This window comes from Panthera tigris, chromosome C1, assembly GCF_018350195.1.
Source record: "Panthera tigris isolate Pti1 chromosome C1, P.tigris_Pti1_mat1.1, whole genome shotgun sequence".
In the NCBI taxonomy this organism is placed as follows: domain Eukaryota; kingdom Metazoa; phylum Chordata; class Mammalia; order Carnivora; family Felidae; genus Panthera; species Panthera tigris.
Genome location: NC_056667.1, coordinates 181,766,792 through 181,785,695, shown reverse-complemented (window position 1 = coordinate 181,785,695; position 18,904 = coordinate 181,766,792). Strand labels below are relative to the sequence as shown.

Below are 18,904 nucleotides of genomic sequence, written 5' to 3'. Positions count from 1 at the left end.
GAAATCAAGGGGGAATGTACATGTATAAATACTTGCAATATATATATACATATATATATATATATATGTATGAAAATGGAAAAAGATAGAGAAAGATGGAAAGATAGAGGGAGAGAGGAATGAATCTAAGGAAGGCAGAGAAAGATTGGAGAAAGTAGAAGGGAAATTTAATCAATGTTTAGTGGAAAGGTTAGTTGTGAAGTGAGGCACACTGCCTAAGAGCTTGGGCTTTGAAGTCAGACTGCCTGGGTTCAAATCTACCATTTCCTAGCTGGGTACCTGGAGCTTATTACTTCTCGTGGCCTTAGTTCCTTCATCTACAAAATTAGCATCTTAATAGCATCTCCCTATTAAATGGACTACACATTTGTTAGTATACCAAGCAAGAGCTCAGATTATATTAGCAGTTTCTAACAAGGCTGTTAGCAATTGCACAGCTGTAATAATACAATTTTAGCTCTTCTGAACTAAAAGGAGCTTTTAAGCAAATGAGTAGACAAGTTGGGCTTTACCACTTAGCATTTAGAACTGCACTGTCCAACACGGTAGTCACAAACCTGCGGTGGCTACTGAGCCCTTGAAGTGTGGCCAGTTCCAGTGCGGATGTGCTGTAAGGGTAAAATACACTCTGGATTTTGAGGCTTTTGCATGAGAAAAAGAATAAATTACTTGAATAATTTTTAAACTCAATTACATGATAATAGTTTGGGTATATTGAGTTAAATAAAATATATTACTAAAATTAATTTTGCTTCTTTTTTTATCCCCCTTTTAAATGTGGCTACCAGAAAATTTAAAATTGCATCCTTGGCTCCCATGACATTTCCACTGGACTGCACTGACCCTGAGGCTCCGAGTCTGAAGGGATGCGGTACCCACAGCAGGTACCACATCTGACACACATAGCGTTTCTTCCTACGAACGTACTAAAGGAGGGGGTGACTACAGTGGTTAATGGGACAGCGTGCAGACAGTTCAGTGACACCTCAGACTCAGACACAGGGTGTGATGCGACCAGGTGTTGTCCCTCTCAGACGACTGGTTTGACTTTGTGACATGAAGTTAAAACTGGACAGGGCAAGCGAAAGGGATACCCTGATGCAGGCATCCCCACCAGGCATCCACCCCTATAGGACGTTCACTCCAGAGCGTTTAGCTCAGGACTTCTTGCTGCAGGACAAGGAGATGACCTGCTGCTGTTGATTCTTAGCATGCCCAAACTGATTTTATTTCATCCTTATTGATGTAAGGGGCTTCAGCCTTTTCAGGTAAACTGCCTGGACAGAGTTAGTAGAATTAGGATTCAAGTAATTTTAAGCTTGATGAACTAAGCAACAATTTATCAGTGGCTTTCAACCTTGACAGCATATTAAAATAACCTTGGGTCTTGGGGAGCTTTTAAAAAATACCTGCACTTGGCTCTATCTCAAGCCAATGAAGTCAGAAGGAGGGGAGGGGAGGAGAGACCTCTCTCTCTTGTTTTAGGGATTATTATGTTCTTGCTCTCTGTAATTAATATTGTTGATGGTATTTGTTCTTCAGTTAAGGAGAAAAAATAGGGTAAGTTCTATGATTTGTTATTTCCTTTTAGCTGGTGGCTTAAACTAAATGGCTAGCTCACTTTTACCCATGAAAGTCTCCTGTCGCCTTTTTTTTCTTTTCTTTTTAAAACAAGGTTTCTATTTTTCAGCTCTCAGCTGGCCTTGGCCTCACTGAGATTAGTCACTCCCTGATTCCACTTGACTCACTTTCTCGGCCCTTGTCCCAGAGGCACCCCCTCCACACTTCCCCTCCTCTGCCTTACTTTCTAGTTTCTTTGATTCATGTCTCCACTCTTCGTCCTCACGAGCTTCCTTCCTTGTTGTCCTGAGGCTAACATAGGCTCCTCAGGTTGCAGCTACAAAGATATCACACATATTTATCTTATCCTCCTCTTTTATAGCCCTTTAAAGAAATTTTCCATCTGGGCAAAACACTGATCAAAACCCGGGACCCAAAAAAGGGAAGCTCATATTGGGTGTTTCCACAGTTCAGTTGTAGACTCAGTGAACTTGCACTCATAGATATGGTGAGGGTATCGTGGAAGGAGGGCATGCTCTACTCTCTGGAAATCCATTCACATAGAGCTTCTGTTCCGTGATGGCGACGTGGCTCCCAGAAAGTTGAGCATGGGGAGCACATCCCTGAGTGTGCGCTTGTTCTGGCCCATGTGTGAGCCTGTCTGCCCACACCCCATAGTGGCAGGGGAGGGAGGGCCATGATCAACCTGTATAGACTTCATGTTGTATCTGTCCAAATGCTTTGGAAGCTGGCTTCTTCCTATCAAGATACCTGGCTAGTCTCAGAGAAATAATTGGGATTCCTGGATAGAACAGATTTCTGCTAATCCCCTCAGCCCAGATCAAGTCTCATGAGAACTCAACTTTACAAGACTTGTTTGAAATCCCACTGGCCTCTAGTATACTTTTATTGGAAGGCTGCTCATCCTAAGCAGTTTGCCAAGAAGGGTATTGTGTGTCCTGTGTGGTAAGTATACTTGAAGACTAAAACTAATATATGTGATTATATATTGTATATTGTCTATAAAACATTTTATATTTATACATTTTATATACATATATGTTTATATACATACACACATACCTGCGAAGTTCTTCATTCTTCAGAATCGACATATCCCTGCTCCTGGGGAATCTCCACCTTCTTACATCTGTGTGTCCTATCCAATGAGGCACTGCACTTCTCACACAGTCTTTATGCAATTCTGGTGACATTTTCAGCTCCTGGTTTCACTTTTTCTACTATACTAGGTCTCTCTTCCTGTCTGGTGGCTAGCAAATGCATGACCAGTACAAAGAGAAAACAAAACAAAATATGGTGGTTGTACCAGGCAAATGAGAGCACAAGATATCACAATTATTATTATTGATTTAACATCAGTAGAATTTCCCTGACTGCATTATGCCTCTAACTTGTGCTTTTGGTTCCAGGAGCTCGTGTAAATGCCAAGGACAACATGTGGCTGACCCCACTGCACCGGGCTGTCGCCTCCAGAAGTGAAGTGAGTGATTATCTTATATAATCTAGCACCTCCAGGCCACAGAAAGAGAAAAAATGCTTTCTGTTGAATTCGGTATTGTTGCTTGTGAACAAAAGGCTTTTACTTCTAATACAAGAGGGTTACCAAGAAACAGTTTGTTCTTTTGAGCACCTCCTTCATGCCAGGCATGGTGCTGAGGGTGGTGACTGGAGTAGTCCCAGGTAGACAGTGTGATACTTGACTTCAGTGAGTTCTCAGTCTGAAGGGGGTGCTAAACATGTAAGCAGATCAGTACAATATCATAACTTAATTGGAGGAGGAAGAAGATAACTGCCTGAGTAGAGAAGTCTTCCAAGAAGAGAGGTCGGTTGAGCTGGTGCTTAGAGGATGAGTAGGGACTTACCAGGCCAGAAGGAGGGGGGAGGGTGGAGGCAGGACAGTAGACGTGCTAGAGGACAAGGGCCATGGACATGAATGAATGGCAGGTTCAGATGGCTATAGGTGGAACAAGGGATGTGGTGGAAGATAAGTCTGATGGCAGAGGCCGGGGGTCCTCTGAGCAGTAGGGTACAGTCATGGCAAGATAAGAATGAACCTGACAGGACTTGGGACCTTGTGAGGGTGAGGTAGAAGAGAGGTCACTGGGTGAATGGTGATGCCATCGATTGAGAAGGCAGAGGCAGAGGAGCAGAGAAGGGAAGTTAATCAGTTCTGTATGAACATGTCACATTTGGCAAACATATTACCAGAATGTAAGCTCCATAAGGGCACAGACCTGTTTGTTGTTGTTGTTGTTGTTGTTTTGTTCCTTGATGTGTCCCAAGCCTGGGACATTGTAGGTGCTCAAGAAAGAATTTATTTTAAGTTCCAAAAATGCAGGTGAAGATGGTTAATAGATGATCATTTTTTATACACGTCTAGCACTGAGGAACTGAGAGGATGGTCATTGAAGCTATAGCAAATCTTAAAAAAAAAAGGGGGGGGGAGGGGCGCCTGGGTGTCTCAGTCAGTTAAGCGTCCGACTTCCGCTCAGGTCATGATCTCACAGTTCATGGGTTCGAGCCCCACGTTGAGCTCTGTGCTAACAGCTCAGAGCCTGCAGCCTGCTTTGGATTCTGTGTCTCCCTTTCTCTCTGTCCCTCCACTGCTCACTCTCTGTCTCTTTCTCAAAATAAATAAACATTAAAAAAAATTTTAAAAAGAAACTACAGCAAATGGCTCAGCTGGTTCAGGGAAAGTATAACAGATGCAAAGAGAGAACCAGTGGGGGGGAGGGGTGGCCAGGAATGCTGGTGAATATGAACCTTGCAACCTAGTCAGAGGGGATGCCCACCATCCAGGGATACAAGAGGCTGTCACCTAGGGGGCACTTGTCATTGGATGACTAGTTTTTGTAGCTGATTTTTTACGAAATGAGGCTTCTCTGCTGCTGGAGAAGGTGCTGTTCTCCAGGTACAGCTAGGAGCAAGTGGTGTTGCTGACGTGTTGATGTTGATGGCTATCATCAGCGTCAGCTTTTCCTCTTTGGCAAACTATCTGGACATTTCACAACATGCTTCGTAGATGACAGTTAAGTTAGTGCTCATAATCTTCCTTGCTGTGCTGTGTGATTTGAGTAGTTTTTATAAGATGCGGTCTGTTCTCTTTCCCAATAGCCCACATGGAATGAGGGAAACAAATGATCCTAAGTTGCCTGACTCAGATCCTGGGGAATCCAGAATCTCCTTATGGTCTCACGTTTCATTTCTGTTTTACCTGGGAAAGCAGGTACAGTGGGCTGCTTGAGTTTGTATGACCAGTGTCATGTGTCATGAGACTAGCTCCTTCACAGAGTATTCCTTGGTCTTTGAAGACTGTATGATCTTCAGTAAATTTCTTTTTTTAAGTATTCTTCGAAAATTATGAGTTTTATTCCTCTTTTAACATGAACCAGGTCTTTTTAGTTAAAAAAAAAATTCACCAAGCACTTCCAACATGCCAGGAACTGTGCTTAGGAGGCTTGTAGTCTAGTGGCACAGAAAGATGTAAAACCAGATGATTTCAGTATTATGTGATCTTTCCCAAGTGATCTCCCCCTTTGTGAGCTCAGCTACTTGCTTTAAATCTTCAAAACACCCATTTGCCAGCAACCATCAGCTTGCCTTCCTTACATGTCTTTAGTGTATTTGATTGAGTTCAGTCAACCCAATGATGATGATTCAACCTTTATGTCTGAGACAGGCGTTTGTTGCTTCCCTAAGGAACCAGCTCCCTCTACAGGTTTGCCGAGGGAAAAATATCCCATGCAGGTGTCTCTTGTTAGGAAGGAATTAAATGCAAGCCGACCCTGAGTTGTAGTCAGGGTCATATCTTCATATTAATATCTGTCACAACAAGTCAAAAAGATTCTTATGAAAATTGAAGTCTCTGTGACTGTCGTTGGAACAGACTGTGGACATCTGAACTCCAACACAGCACTTGGCTGTGGAAGTCCTAAATTCAGATTTTCTTCTTCCTCTGAATTTGATCTTATTATGTGATTATTACATTCCATTATATCTCCCCTAAATAATAGCTGAGAAAAGAGAAGCAGGCTTGAGGAGAAAACAACAGAGAAGGTTTGGATTGTGTTTTGGAACTTGTCTGTTAGCATTTGACAAAGGAGATGTGTGTGCTCAGCTTGAGAGTTGGCACATCTGTCTGTTGCTTAGATTGGCAAACACTGGTGTATGACTTACACGAATGTGAATTAAAAACCGTTTCTACATTGAAAGGCTTATGAACTCTCTTCTGTCCTCAAAGCCTTTTGCCTCTAAAATGTAGGCAATTGATGTCTCCGGGCTCAGGGTTCAATCAGGGACCCAGAACCACCATGAGAGATACAGAATAAGATATTTATTGTAGTAATTAAGCCTCACACAATTGTGTGAGCTGCTGGAGAAGTTTGTGTAAGGCCATCACCTTGGTTTCTGTGTGGTTCTGAAGTCACTGTTGGCGGGCAGGGTCTGCAGTTGCAAAGAAAAGCTGGACGTGAAATGGGGGAGAACAAGAACAAACTGGAACCCCTGACTCTCACTGCCTCAACCTTGCAGACTTGGGAGACTTGCAGAAGGAGCTGTGTGCTTCACCTTAGAGCTTGTGGGCACCTGACCCAAGAATAGGAGAACCCGAGGGAGATACTGTAAGTTCTGAAGAAGCACCAACCATGTCCTGTGCCAACACAGGGTCCAGCTGGTTAGTGACAGTGTGTGCAAGCTGCAGCGGCACCTGGCACCCAACACACCAATCAGGCTGTGGTTTCATCTATGCCTCCCAAAATCCAGGCAGATTTCCCTTGTGGCAAACGGGGCTGGGGAGGGGATTCTGGGAAATATGGTTCAGCTTGGCTATGTTGACACAACATAAAACTATCACTGAAATTATTATTCTGTTCTAATTAAAAAGACATTCTCAGGACACCTGGGTGTCTCAGTTGGTTAAGTGCCCGACTTCAGCTCAGGTCATGATCTTGCAGTCCATGAGTTCGAGCCCCGCGTCAGGCTCTGTGCTGACAACTCAGAGCCTGGAGCCTGCTTCAGATTCTGTGTCTCTCTCTTTCTCTGCCCCTCCCCCACTCATGCCTCTGTCTCTCTGTCTCTCTCTCAAAAGTAAATAAATATTTAAAAAAAAACTTTTTAAATGACATTCTGGATAGTAAGTTCCTTGAAATGAGTGTCATGCCTGTTGCTTGTCATTGTGTTTCCAGCATCTAGCCTGCTCAGTAAACAACTGTTTTTTGAGTGATTCATTAAAGACTAGATTTCTTTTTTTTTTTTTTTATAATTTTTTTTTCAATGTTTTTTATTGATTTTTGGGACAGAGAGAGACAGAGCATGAACGGGGGAGGGGCAGAGAGAGAGGGAGACACAGAATTGGAAACAGGCTCCAGGCTCCGAGCCATCAGCCCAGAGCCTGACGCGGGGCTCGAACTCACGGACCGCGAGATCGTGACCTGGCTGAAGTCGGACGCTTAACTGACTACGCCACCCAGGCGCCCTAAAGACTAGATTTCTAACTTAAGCTATGTTAATGTGATTCTCTGTACAACTGCTAACATAGAACTAGTGTGCACCACAGAGAATGCCGATGGTAATCATCCTTCGTGCATGCAAGGTAAACTGACTCGAAGCTTGTTTATGGAAGTATGGCACAGGAAGCTGTTTAAGCCACTGGAACCCGCGAGATCAGGATGAGTTTCAAAATTGTATGCAGCACAGATATCAGTAGAAGTCAAAGATATCGATATCAGCCAAATTTTCTGAGCTTTCTTTCCATCCAGGCAAGTTTTATGTTCAGGTTTCTATGCCTGGAAAAATCATATTCGTTGCTAAATGTATTTCCTGAGCCTGTAATAGCAATAGGAGTATAGATTATAATATTGCTTAAACATCAACCCATGCCTGACAGAAAAGCTCCTACACACACAGGAGAGTAGCTCAGAACGTGGTCATACCCTCCGAAGACTGTCCAGCATAGACTGGGATCTGGAGATAAACCTTCAAGACTTTCTTGCTACTGACCAGGCTGTGTTGTGTGCTTCCTTCTGATGCTTCCCCGCATCCCCCTCCTTCCTCCCCACCTCCTCACACCTGGGATTCCCAGGGAGGAGACAGCCAAACCAATAATTGGAGCCATAGCACTGTCTTCTGCGCGACTCCCCAAAGGCTTCCTTCACCACCACCTCCCCTTTCTCTGACTACTCCCACTGCTGAGAAGAAATGAAGATATCTCTTGCCAAAGTGTTAGGGAAACATATTTTGAGATTCTATATAACACAGATGAGCAAGATTTGGGGCTTCCAGGAAGAGTTTTCTGAGGTGTGAATTATTTCTGATTGTTCCTCCTGTTTAACTTATTCTTAATGCTTTTTTGTTTTTCTTAGAAAAGAGCGGCCATAGGGGACAGGAATTAAATGCATATGAACCTGGACAGTTTAATACCTTGTTTATTAGAGGCCACCTAGTGAGGACACTGTTAAGTGTGCTACAGGGGCCTTGAAGGGTCACAGAGTGTGTCTTCCAGGACATGGTATTTAGGGCAGACACCCAGGCACCCAGCCTACTGTGGCCTGCGTCCAAATGCAGCCGGCTTTTCACACATGCCTTTTCTTCTAGAATGAACTGAAGGTAGCACCAAAGGAGAATGGCTGAACTTTCACTTTCCTGTTCTAGCGGCTGTCTTTTGGTTAACAGCGTTAAAAATGATTGTGTCCTGTCTTTAGGCTGTAGAAGTGAGGATGTTGAGTCCAAATATATATTGTTACAGTGAACGTTTATTGAAACCTTAGTGTGTGCTAGGCAGAATGCTAGGCACTTTCTGTGCACGATCCTGTTTTAACCTCCGGGCCACTCTTTGAGACTGATAATGCTATTAATCCTAATGTAGGAAAGGTAATCTCAGTGAAGTTGGGTAACGAGCCTAACATGCCGCAGCCAGTAAGTGGAGGAGCGTGCAACTCGCGAATCTGCTCTCTTAACCACCATGATCTGCTGCTTCCCTCAGATCAGCCGAGCCCCCTGATGCATGCTGCTCCTACCCATAAAATGGGTCTGCTTTTGTGTCTGTGCAGACAGAAGTCCTGACAAGTATAAAAATGTTTCCCAGAGCCGAGCAGGATAAGCATTTTATCATATAGCTCAAATTTTAATACTCATGCTTTCCCCCTTTCTCTAAAAAGCATTGTCATTATTGTGAGCTAAATGCTAGTAGACAGGAGGATTGCAAGAATTATATGGGAGACGGGAATGTTATTGCTTTCCTTAAGTTATTCCATGATTATTAAAAGATGATCACGTAGAGGACGTAGTACCGGGAATGAAAGAAAGTAAGCACTCTATGACCTATTACTTAGAATGTAGGTGAGTGATACTCAGATTTACTGCGCATTCATATTATCTGGGGTGCTTGTCACAAGTACCTGTTCTAGAACCTCATCTCCAGAGATTCTGATATAGCCTGTGGTCGCGCCCAGAAATCTGCATTTTAAAAAGAAGATTGTGACGCATGTGGTCTCCACACCACACTCTGAGAGCTGAGGTCTAACACTGGGAATACTTTAGTATCTGGCCTTCCCTGTGTCGAAAGGCAGCACTTCTTCAACAGTTGCCTTTGAGTTCCTCCATACCCCAGAGTCTCCAGGGAGCCCCCTTTGTACTGCTAGTTCTTGGAATAATTGAACTCCAATAATAATTATAATAATAAAGGTCAAGTTTAATTTAATAAGGAGGGCTTTTGGAGAAATATTCAATTAATTGAACAAATTAGTTGGGTACCGATTTATGCAATTCTTTCAGAATATGAAATTGCTGTAATCAATAGAGGGTGAAAGCCCCAAATGATTTCAGTAATAGAGTAAATGCCATCAGGACTGCGGGAAATGTCTTGTTAATACTGGCATATTTTTACTTAGAGAGTTTCTAATGATTATACCAATGCATTTATTCTACCCAAATATACTGAGTGTATACAGTATGCACAAGGCATCTGCCAGGCTTTGGGGAGAGTTTCTATAGAAAACTGGGTGAGACTCAGACCCCGGTCTAAACCAACTTACAGTTTATAACATTTGACATTGCTTATGCCTGCATGGACTCTCTATAGTCACAAACAATTACTTTTCCATGAGTAATTTATGACCACTTAAATGCAATGCACATTTGGAAGTGAAAAAACAAACATTAAGGGTGACAGTTTTTAAGACACATGCTTCCTATTTCTTTTCATCTTTTCCATGTGCCGCTGTGTATGTTTCTACTTCTTATTACAGGGTTCGGGTGGCCTTTTGTAAAAAGAGAAAGTCATAAAAAGTAGCAATAAAGTGACTGCAAATGCTGTCTCCAATTCCCTTCTGCGTGGCATCCCATGACAGTTGCTCACTCTATTATTTCCATGATTGATACAGAGCAGCCTACTGTGGAGTGTAATCCAACTAGGTCTACAGTCCTAACACTGAATGCTAACTGGGCTGATGCCTCCATTCAGGAAAAATGCCGGACTCCTCACATGTGCTTGTTCATTATAAAGAAACAGTCTTTGCGGGAGCCCTACTCACAGTGTGGGTTGTATACCCATCTAAGCCCGTGAGCTTTTGTCTTAAGACAAAATGATAAGAGTAAGCATTCAGAAACTTTTAGAGCAATTTGATGGAGCAATTTTTTTTAGAGCAATTTTTCATTTCACACCTGCTAAATTTAATAATAAAAGAATCAAGTTCAAAATTTGTCTTTGTCTTTTTAAATTTTATTATCCTACTAAATACTTTTTATTGTATTTCACAAAAGCATTGACTCATGATTGATTTGAAATAATATTTTTTAAAAAACTGGTCCTTCACCACAGATAGTTTGAGAAACACTGTTTAGGTATTTTTTTTTTTAATGCTTATTTTTGAGAGACAGAGAGAGACAGAGCATGAGCGGGGGAGGGGCAGAGAGGGAGACACAGAATTCGAAGCAGGCTCCAGGTTCTGAGCTGTCAGCACAGAGCCCAACGCTAGGCTCAAACCCACAAATTGTGAGATCATGACCTGAGCTGAAGTTGGAGGCTTAACTGACTGAGGCGCCCAGGCGCCCCTAAGTATCTTTTCTTGATTCAGAAAGTGTTCAGTGTCCCTTGCCCCACATTAGTTTTCTTCTTTTCTTAATGCTGATTTATTTTTTTTTGAGAGAGAGAGAGCACACACACGTGAGCAGGGAGGGGCAGAGAGAGAGGGGGGACAGAGGATCCGAAGTGGGCTCTGTGCTGACAGCAGAGAGTTCGACCGTGGTGCTCAAACTCACGAACCATGAAATCTTGATCTGAGCGAAGTTGGCCACTGAACTGACTGAGCTACCCGGCTGCCCCTAGTTTTCTTTTATCTTGTAAATTTCTGTCAGGGTGGACTCCTAGATTTTAGCTAGTGGGTGATACTAGGAGAGAAAGGCTTCTTTTGATTACAAAAATTATTAACTTCCTAAATAGCCATAAAATTACTCTCTCTTAAAACCAAATTAAAGTGCTTCCAAGATTAAAATTTTTGAAAGAGAAATGTAATTTTAAAGAAGGAAATTACTGTCTTTCTAAATCAAAGCTTTGTTTTTTACTGAAGTATTATATTAAATTTCTATTAATGTTTAAGCAGGTTTGGCCGGCTAAAACAGAGTTAAAAATTTTAAATAACTAAGGAGAATTAACATTTAAAAGTACTTATGTCAGCATGTTTGGCTGAAACTGTCCAGTGAGTAAGCTCTGGCCTGGTAGAAAATGCATAAGCCAGGCTTTTAATCAGCCAGGCTGACAGATCACTCCCCTTGAGTCAGTCACCCTACCAATCACATGAAGCTGCCTATCAAATGAAGAGGTCAGGCCAGATGACCCCTGAAGCCTTCTACTACTTTTTTTTTTTTATGTTTATTTATTTTTGAGAGAGAAAGAGAGTGTGAGCAGGGGAGGGACTGAGAGAAAGAGAGAGACACAGATTCTGAAGCAGGCTCCAGGCTCTGAGCTGTCAGCACAGAGCCCCATGCAGGGCTCGAAATCACAAACGGTGAGATGAGGACCTGAGCCGAAGTCAGATGCTCAACGGACTGAGCCACCGAGGGGCTCCAGCCTTCTCTACTTCTAATATCCCATGTCTATGAAGTTAATTCCATAGTAATTTTAGAATACTTGTATTTTCATTAAGAAAAAATAGTTAACTTTGGGGGGCCCCTGGGTGGCTCAATCAGTTAAGCACCTGACTCTTGATTTCGGTTTAGGCCACGACCTCATGGGTTGTAGGATCGAGCCCCGTGACAGGCTCTGCACTGACAGCATGGAGCCTGTTTGGGATTCTCTCTCCCTCTCTCTCTGCTCCTCCCCTGCTCACTCTCTCTCAAAATAAGTAAATAAACATTAAAAAAAGTGTTAATTTTTGGAAAATAAGTAAGATACCCTCCTTTGTATGCTAAGTATTTCTAGATAGAGTCCTTTCTTGTCAAGTAAGATGAAAACAATGCAATCCATTGCATAAGCAGATAGAGAAATAAAAATGAAGAATGGCAAAGCTAAAACATTTTATAAAAGTAGATAAATAAAAGTAATGGTTATTCTAGGCATCCTTGAGCTATGGCAGTTGAGTGTTGGTATGAGAGACAAATGTGACGAAGTTGGCATTCACATGGTACTTGCTTAAAGTTCACATGAAAGGAGACTTATTAGAAAGCCTACCTGCTTCTATTTTTTTCCCCATCCAGTCAATGAACTTGAACCTTTAACTTGTCTAATTTTGGGGGTGTAACTCCGATGCTGGTTGGGACACCTTGCCTTCTAAATGGATATAACTGGCTGGAAACGATGTGCCATATCTTGTGCAAAGTCTAGCATTCTTCCAGTGATCCCAAAGAATTCCTGGAGATCTGAGCGTTTGGTTGCCTGGCTCCACCAACCTGCTCCTGATGTTTGTTTGGTTTATGTATCAGCTTTCTCTTCTTCATAGCCTGCTGACTCTGTTCCTGCCCAGATGTACACCTCTGCCCTGGGGTACAGGGCCCAAGTCCTCTCTCCTTTCTCTCTGTCCTCACCCCTTCCTTCCTACCAAGCTCCAAATGCTGCTTGTTGTATTATGCCCCAAAATGCATCTTGGTACATCCCCCTCCCAAATTCACTATAGACCCACCACTGCATAGCAAGGACTGAACACAGAGGCTTCTGCCCTCCTTAGAAGACTGGACTCAAAACAGTATTTTTTCATGTTGGTAAATAACAAAATTTTATTTTAACCGGATTTGATCATTTGCAATTTGTGGTAATTCAAACAAGGAGCAAGATGGACCAGGGCATCTGCAAACTTTTTCCAGCAAAAGCCAGATAGTAAATACGTTGAGTTTTGATGGCTGCATACTCTATTACGATTCAAACAAGCCATAGATAATATGTAAAGAAACGAATGACACTGTGTTTTAAGAAAGCTTTATTTACAAAAACAGACCAAAATTTTTCTGTGTTTAAACTATTTTTACAAGTATTGCCTATTTAACAATACAGATTTTCTTCCCGACAAACTCTAATACTACTTATTTATATATAAACTGTAACTGGTATGTAAATATATATTTTCTTGGCTTAACCTGTTACTTTGAATGAAATGTAAATCATTCTTAATCATTTAAAAGTAGGGCCTCTCCTAGGTAACATCTTATTCACCTAGTCTGAGTTACTCTCAAAGTAATCATATTTTGTTATCTTAAAAAAAAGGTTTTTGGGGCACCAAGGTGGCTCAGTTGGTTTAAGTTCTGACTCTTGATTTCAGCTAAGGTCATGATCACAAGGTCATGGAGTTGAGCCCTGTGTTGACCTCTGCACCAAGCGTGGAGTCTTCTTGGGATTCTCTCTCTCTTGCTCCGCCCCACCCCTCTCTCTCAAAATAAAATAAATAAATAAATATATTAAGTAATTAAAATAAAATTTTTTCATGAATTCATTGGTCTTATGTCCGAACAGTATAAATTTGTGAAATGTTCATGTATAGTTTCTATTTTGTTAGTCTATTCTGAATTTAAATAATATTTAGTGCAAAGCAATAATCTGTATAAATACAGTAAAATAACACGCAAGACAAAGGAATTAAAAATATAGTGTATATTCTTATTTGCTGTGAATATGTACAATACCACTTTTATATTATTGCTTTATGATGGTTATCTCCAGCCTTTTTGGCTGTATCTCTGCAAAACTTTTTCAGCATGCATCTTCAAGATATGCATCTTATTTACTTATAAATTATATATAGGAATGACTATTATTAGCTAATATTTCAAGTATATCACAATATACTTAGGGTGAGGCTTTTCATTTATCATAGTCTTACATAACCATGTAGCTAATAGACTTCTGATGATTTTCTTCTGTTTTGGCCAAGCTCTTGTCAGATCTGATTAAATTTGTCATTATTTTTACCCTGTAATGTGGATGATAGAAACCTTTTACTCAGAGTAGAACTGTCAGCTCTGTGACTGCACATTATTTACACTTGCATTTGTATTATCATCTTTAATCTGCAGGTTCCTTGCATACATCTTTTTAGTTTAAGGGTACATATTACAATCTGTAGATTGATTTGGCAGGCCCATCACTGTGCATTTCAGTGCATTCGGAGCAAATGAATGGAGAGGGCAAGGCTCACCCCCTCTGTGCCTGGAGGCCCCTCTGTTCCTGGAGGGCATCTCATTTCCTGCGAGGCAAGATCTTCTGTGGAGCTGAGGGCACAATGCCAACCCAGAAGTTAAATACTGGCTAAAATGCTTTCCTTTTTAAAGAAAACAAACATGAGTGGAGGTTCCAATATTTTCTTCCCACATCACAATAGATTGTATGTGCATCTGCATAAATCTCACAACTTTTGAGACCAAAGTTGATAAAAAATACCATCTTTTTCTTATGTAAATCTTAATCCTTATATTGTGGCTTAGCTCTTCCTTTCTTTATTTTTTTTTCACCCAGCTAGCTTTTAAAACAGAGTCTGGAGGCATCTGGGTGGCTCACTTGGTTGAGCATTTGACTCTTGATTTCAGCTCAGGGCATAATCTCAGGTTGGTGGGATCAAGCCCCATGTGGAGCTCTGCGCTGACAGTGTGGAGCCTGCTTGGGAAATCTTTCTCTCTCTCCCTCTCTCTCTCTCTGTCTCCTTCTGCACCCTCCCCCTCCTCTTGCACATGCAGTCTGTCTGTCTCGCTCTCTTTCTAAAAAAAAAGAATGTGATTAATGTTTCTTTCAATCTTCTGCAGTGTTTCACATGTCATGGTTGAGCATTAAGAATACACATATACAAGGGCCCCTGGGTGGCTCAGTCGGTTAAGTGGACGACTTCAGCTCAGGTCATGATCTCATGGTTTGAGTTCAAGCCCCACATCAAGCTCTGCACTGACAGTGTGGGGTCTGCTTAGGATTCTTTCTCTTTCTCCCTCTCTCTCTGCCCCTCCCCCCACTTTCTCTCTCTCTCTCTCTCTCTCTCTCTCTCTCTCTCTTTAAAATAAGTAAACTTAAAAAAAGAGAGAGAGAGAAGAATACACGTAGACATGTTTCACTCTAACATGAGCTCCAGGAATGTTTCTTGCACATACAGTCTGTCTGTCTCGCTCTCTTTCTAAAAAAAAAGAATGACTAATGTTTCTTTCAATCTTCTGCAGTGTTTCACATGTCATGGTTGAGTATTAAGAATACACATATACAAGGGTAATATATTATTGCCTTGCTGAGGAGGTGTGGCATATATCCTTTTTTTTTTTCCTTTTTGGTAATTTTAACAAATTACTTGCTTGGGCCCTCTCAGTTTATTGTTTATAGCATCTAAATGGAGTCACACCACATATTTAAACTGTATTCTCTAATTTGCAAAATTAAATGTTTTTGCTCTCATTCTACTGTCCAGGTTAGCCATTCATCTTAATGTGTTGCTGCTACTGATTCCTAGAACATTCTTCTTCATTATTTATGTCCCTGATAAAAATGTTAATTTCAAGAGTTCAAATAATTTACTCTCTGGGCACTTTTATGTACCTGCACAATAAAGTAGATCAGACAGTCCAGGCCTGTGAGGAATAAGGTGGACAGGGTAAGTTCTTGGTCTATGAAGGGTGACAGGAGCGTGGTACCTTTCGTTGCGTTTCATTGGTTTATTAATGCCACATTGACAAGATGTTCATAAAGGCATCCCACTCATTGGCTCTAGGGTTGTCTCTAGAAGTAAAGAGAAGCAGTCAACAGTCATTCCCATCTTGAGAGAAGCTATATCATTTTCTTGCTGTAACAGAAGAGTGTCCTAAATCTTAGCTGTATAACAAAATCCCCAGATGGCTTTACAGAAATTCTGAGGCCAGTTAGAATCTCCGGTGTGGGACCAGCCATCCGTATTTTTAAGAGTTCCCCAGGTGATTCCATTGCACAGCCAAGGTTGAGGTTTCAAGAGGCTAATAAGCTGATTAGATCAATAGAAGGAAAATTAAAAGTGTAAGTCTCAATAAAGGTGAAGGAACTCAACAGTAGAAAAAAAGTTACCTCACCATAACATGGAAAAAAGTTGGGAAAAGATGGAACAATTTTGTAGCTTCAAGTTGAAGTAGTAATAGACATCTTCCCTTGATTGCTATGGATCACACAGTGAAGGTTAAGATGTTGGCAGAGAAAACCAAAGATTTATGAATTGATCCGAGAATGTCTGAAGGACTTTGAGGTCTTTGGCTTTGGATGATGGAGGCTTGTGGACAAACACTTCCAACTTTACATTATCTTTGGGGGCTTTTTGACCTATGGATATTTTTACCCTGGCATGCGTACCTACGCATGACTGCTCACATTTAACCTAAGGCTGCTTATACCTCATTAAGAAACCTTACATTTAGAAGGTTTATTTGGTTTTGAAGATGTGCCAAGACTCCTGGTCTAGCAAATAAAGATAAAGTGGATCTGTTTTCATCTGTGCCACTCTTTTGATCTTTATCATATATTACCTAGCTTTTCTCAGAAGAATATACATCATGAGCCAGCCTCTGAGGGCATGGAGCCTTCCCTTCCTGTAGTTCTGGGGTCTGGTAAAGCGTCTTCTATTCAATAAGTATTGACTGAGCATTTGTCAGTGACCCCTGCAAACTCCGCTTTGGTTGCAGGAAGCAGTACAAGTATTGATTAAGCACTCGGCTGACGTCAATGCGAGGGACAAGAACTGGCAGACCCCCCTCCACGTGGCAGCTGCCAATAAGGCTGTCAAGTGTGCAGAAGTGATCATTCCCCTGCTGAGCAGCGTCAACGTCTCCGATCGAGGGGGGCGCACAGCCTTGCACCATGCTGCCCTGAATGGCCATGTGGAGGTGAGTGCCCTCATCACTGGGAGCAAGAATTCTTACTACAGACTCCCTTAGCCCCAGGTGGGACCTAATCTTAGTGCTGAGGGTTTTAGAGAGTGTGATGCTTACATCTGTACACCAAACCTTAGGCAACCATAGCAATTTTTAAATTCACAGCCAGTGGGTTAAAAAAGTAGCCATCACCTCAGTCTTTTCCTCTGACACACATGCCTCACGGTTGTCTGTGACATCATCTTCATACTTTGTGTGAACTCCAGGTTTCTGATCCACCTTGAGATTTGATGTTAATTTGACTCAGAGTATCTGCATGTTGGTTTTCTTCCAGATGGTCAACTTACTCTTGGCCAAAGGAGCAAACATCAACGCATTTGACAAAAAGGACCGGCGTGCTCTGCACTGGGCAGCATATATGGGTAAGGATTCCATGAATGGAAGGGAAAGTGCAGATACCTGTACCTAAAGAAGCCACAGCCCTGCCATTAACCATGTAGGCCTTCTCTTGGGCAGGCCTGACTTCTTTCCAAGGTTGGAATTCACCTGAGTTAAGATTTGGTCCATTTTACTGGCATGCATAGAGCACTCTAGTTACACAGTTGCTTTCTCAGAGATTCATTCACCCCACAGAGAGGAAGAGGGATGAATCATGGCCCAGACCTCATTGAATGGGTTTCAGTCGGGACTGGAGAGTGGCGTGAATTGAGCTTCTTTTGAGCTTGTCATGGCAGCAAAATGAAGTGTTCAAAAAGAAAGAGGGCTGGCTAGCAAAGCAAGGACATAAATTCCATTTGTCCTTTTATTTATAAATATTTTTGAAATAAACAAAAAGGAAGGAAGGGCAGCCCCCTGGCTGTTATGGAGGTTGAAGTGACGAGAGTAACCATGGAGTATCCTGCTTCTGTACCACCGCGAGGCTGGGGCTTGCCACTCCCGCTTCTGCCAGCTTGCTGGGGAGAGATGAAGGGAGCCGTGACATTTCCGTGTTTTTCCTTTTCACTTCTGTTGGCACGAATACCACTCACAAATGACAGACCTCATGGAATTTATTGTCAGTGTAGACTTGTGGGAAATGAAGAGCTAAGATCCTTCCTTTGTGTTTCTAACTGGAGAATGTCTTGCAATTTGAAAAGCTGATAGGATTCTGTCAGCCCCAAGTTATAAACAACCTGAATGCCCATCCACAGGAGATTGTGTTGGTGAATTATAAAGATAAGCACAATGGGACACTATCCTGTAACTATAGTGATGATGTCATTAGTATTTATTAACATACAAAGATTCTGTGATGTGTTAAGTAAAAACAGATCAATACACAGTATGGATATTATGATCCTCATTTTTGTAAAAAAAAAAAAAATCCATGCAATCTAAACTATCTATTCGGCTGTCTATTCAGTATACACTGAAATGTCTTTTCAGTATTACACACTGAAATGTTGGCTGACCATCTCAAGGGATTGGTGATTATGGATGATTTTGGTTTCCTTTTAACACCGTTTTGCCTTTTCCGAATTCTTTTTAGTAGGCATACAGGCCTTTTATTATCATAAAAATAATAACATTAATTGTGGGGAGAAAAAAGAGTGGATTGGGTAGGGATGAAATAAATTATGTGGCTGTAGATGAGTCTGCATGGACATTTGTGCTTAAAACATCAGAATCTTAAGATCTTGCAAGCATTATCATTTTTTTTTTTTAAGACAGCAGGGACTTTTGTGCCGACTGAAGCAGATTGGATGTCTGCATGGTACCTGCAGGACTGGAGTCAGGAGGCCATTTGCCAGACTGGTGTTTGTGTAGAGCACACACTAGGCTAGTGAGATGGGACTCAAAGAACCTGGGGTTTCAAGTTTGTTCTTTGCTAACATGTAGTTAAAACATTTGTGTAGAATTGCTTTCAGCATTTGTATGGAATTGCTTTTTGTGTGTCATCAGTATACAAATAGGAAAAAAATATATAGATGACTATCTTTAGGGAATAAAGGACAAAACCAGGACAAAAGATAACACCACTTAAGCTTAAGATAGTACC

General features: G+C 41.6%; 1 protein-coding gene across 7 annotated transcripts in view; it reads left to right on the top strand.

Annotated features, from left to right (window-relative positions):
* ANKRD44 (ankyrin repeat domain 44) overlaps positions 1-18,904 on the top strand; it is a 227,656-nt gene that overhangs the window by 55,215 nt on the left and 153,537 nt on the right. For all 7 annotated transcript variants that reach the window (XM_015543192.2, XM_015543193.2, XM_042994983.1 and 4 more), the window contains exons 4-6: positions 2,991-3,061; positions 16,678-16,878; positions 17,201-17,288. In XM_015543192.2, the coding sequence (XP_015398678.2) occupies positions 2,991-3,061; positions 16,678-16,878; positions 17,201-17,288 (360 nt within the window). The remainder of the gene's footprint in view (positions 1-2,990; positions 3,062-16,677; positions 16,879-17,200; positions 17,289-18,904) is intronic.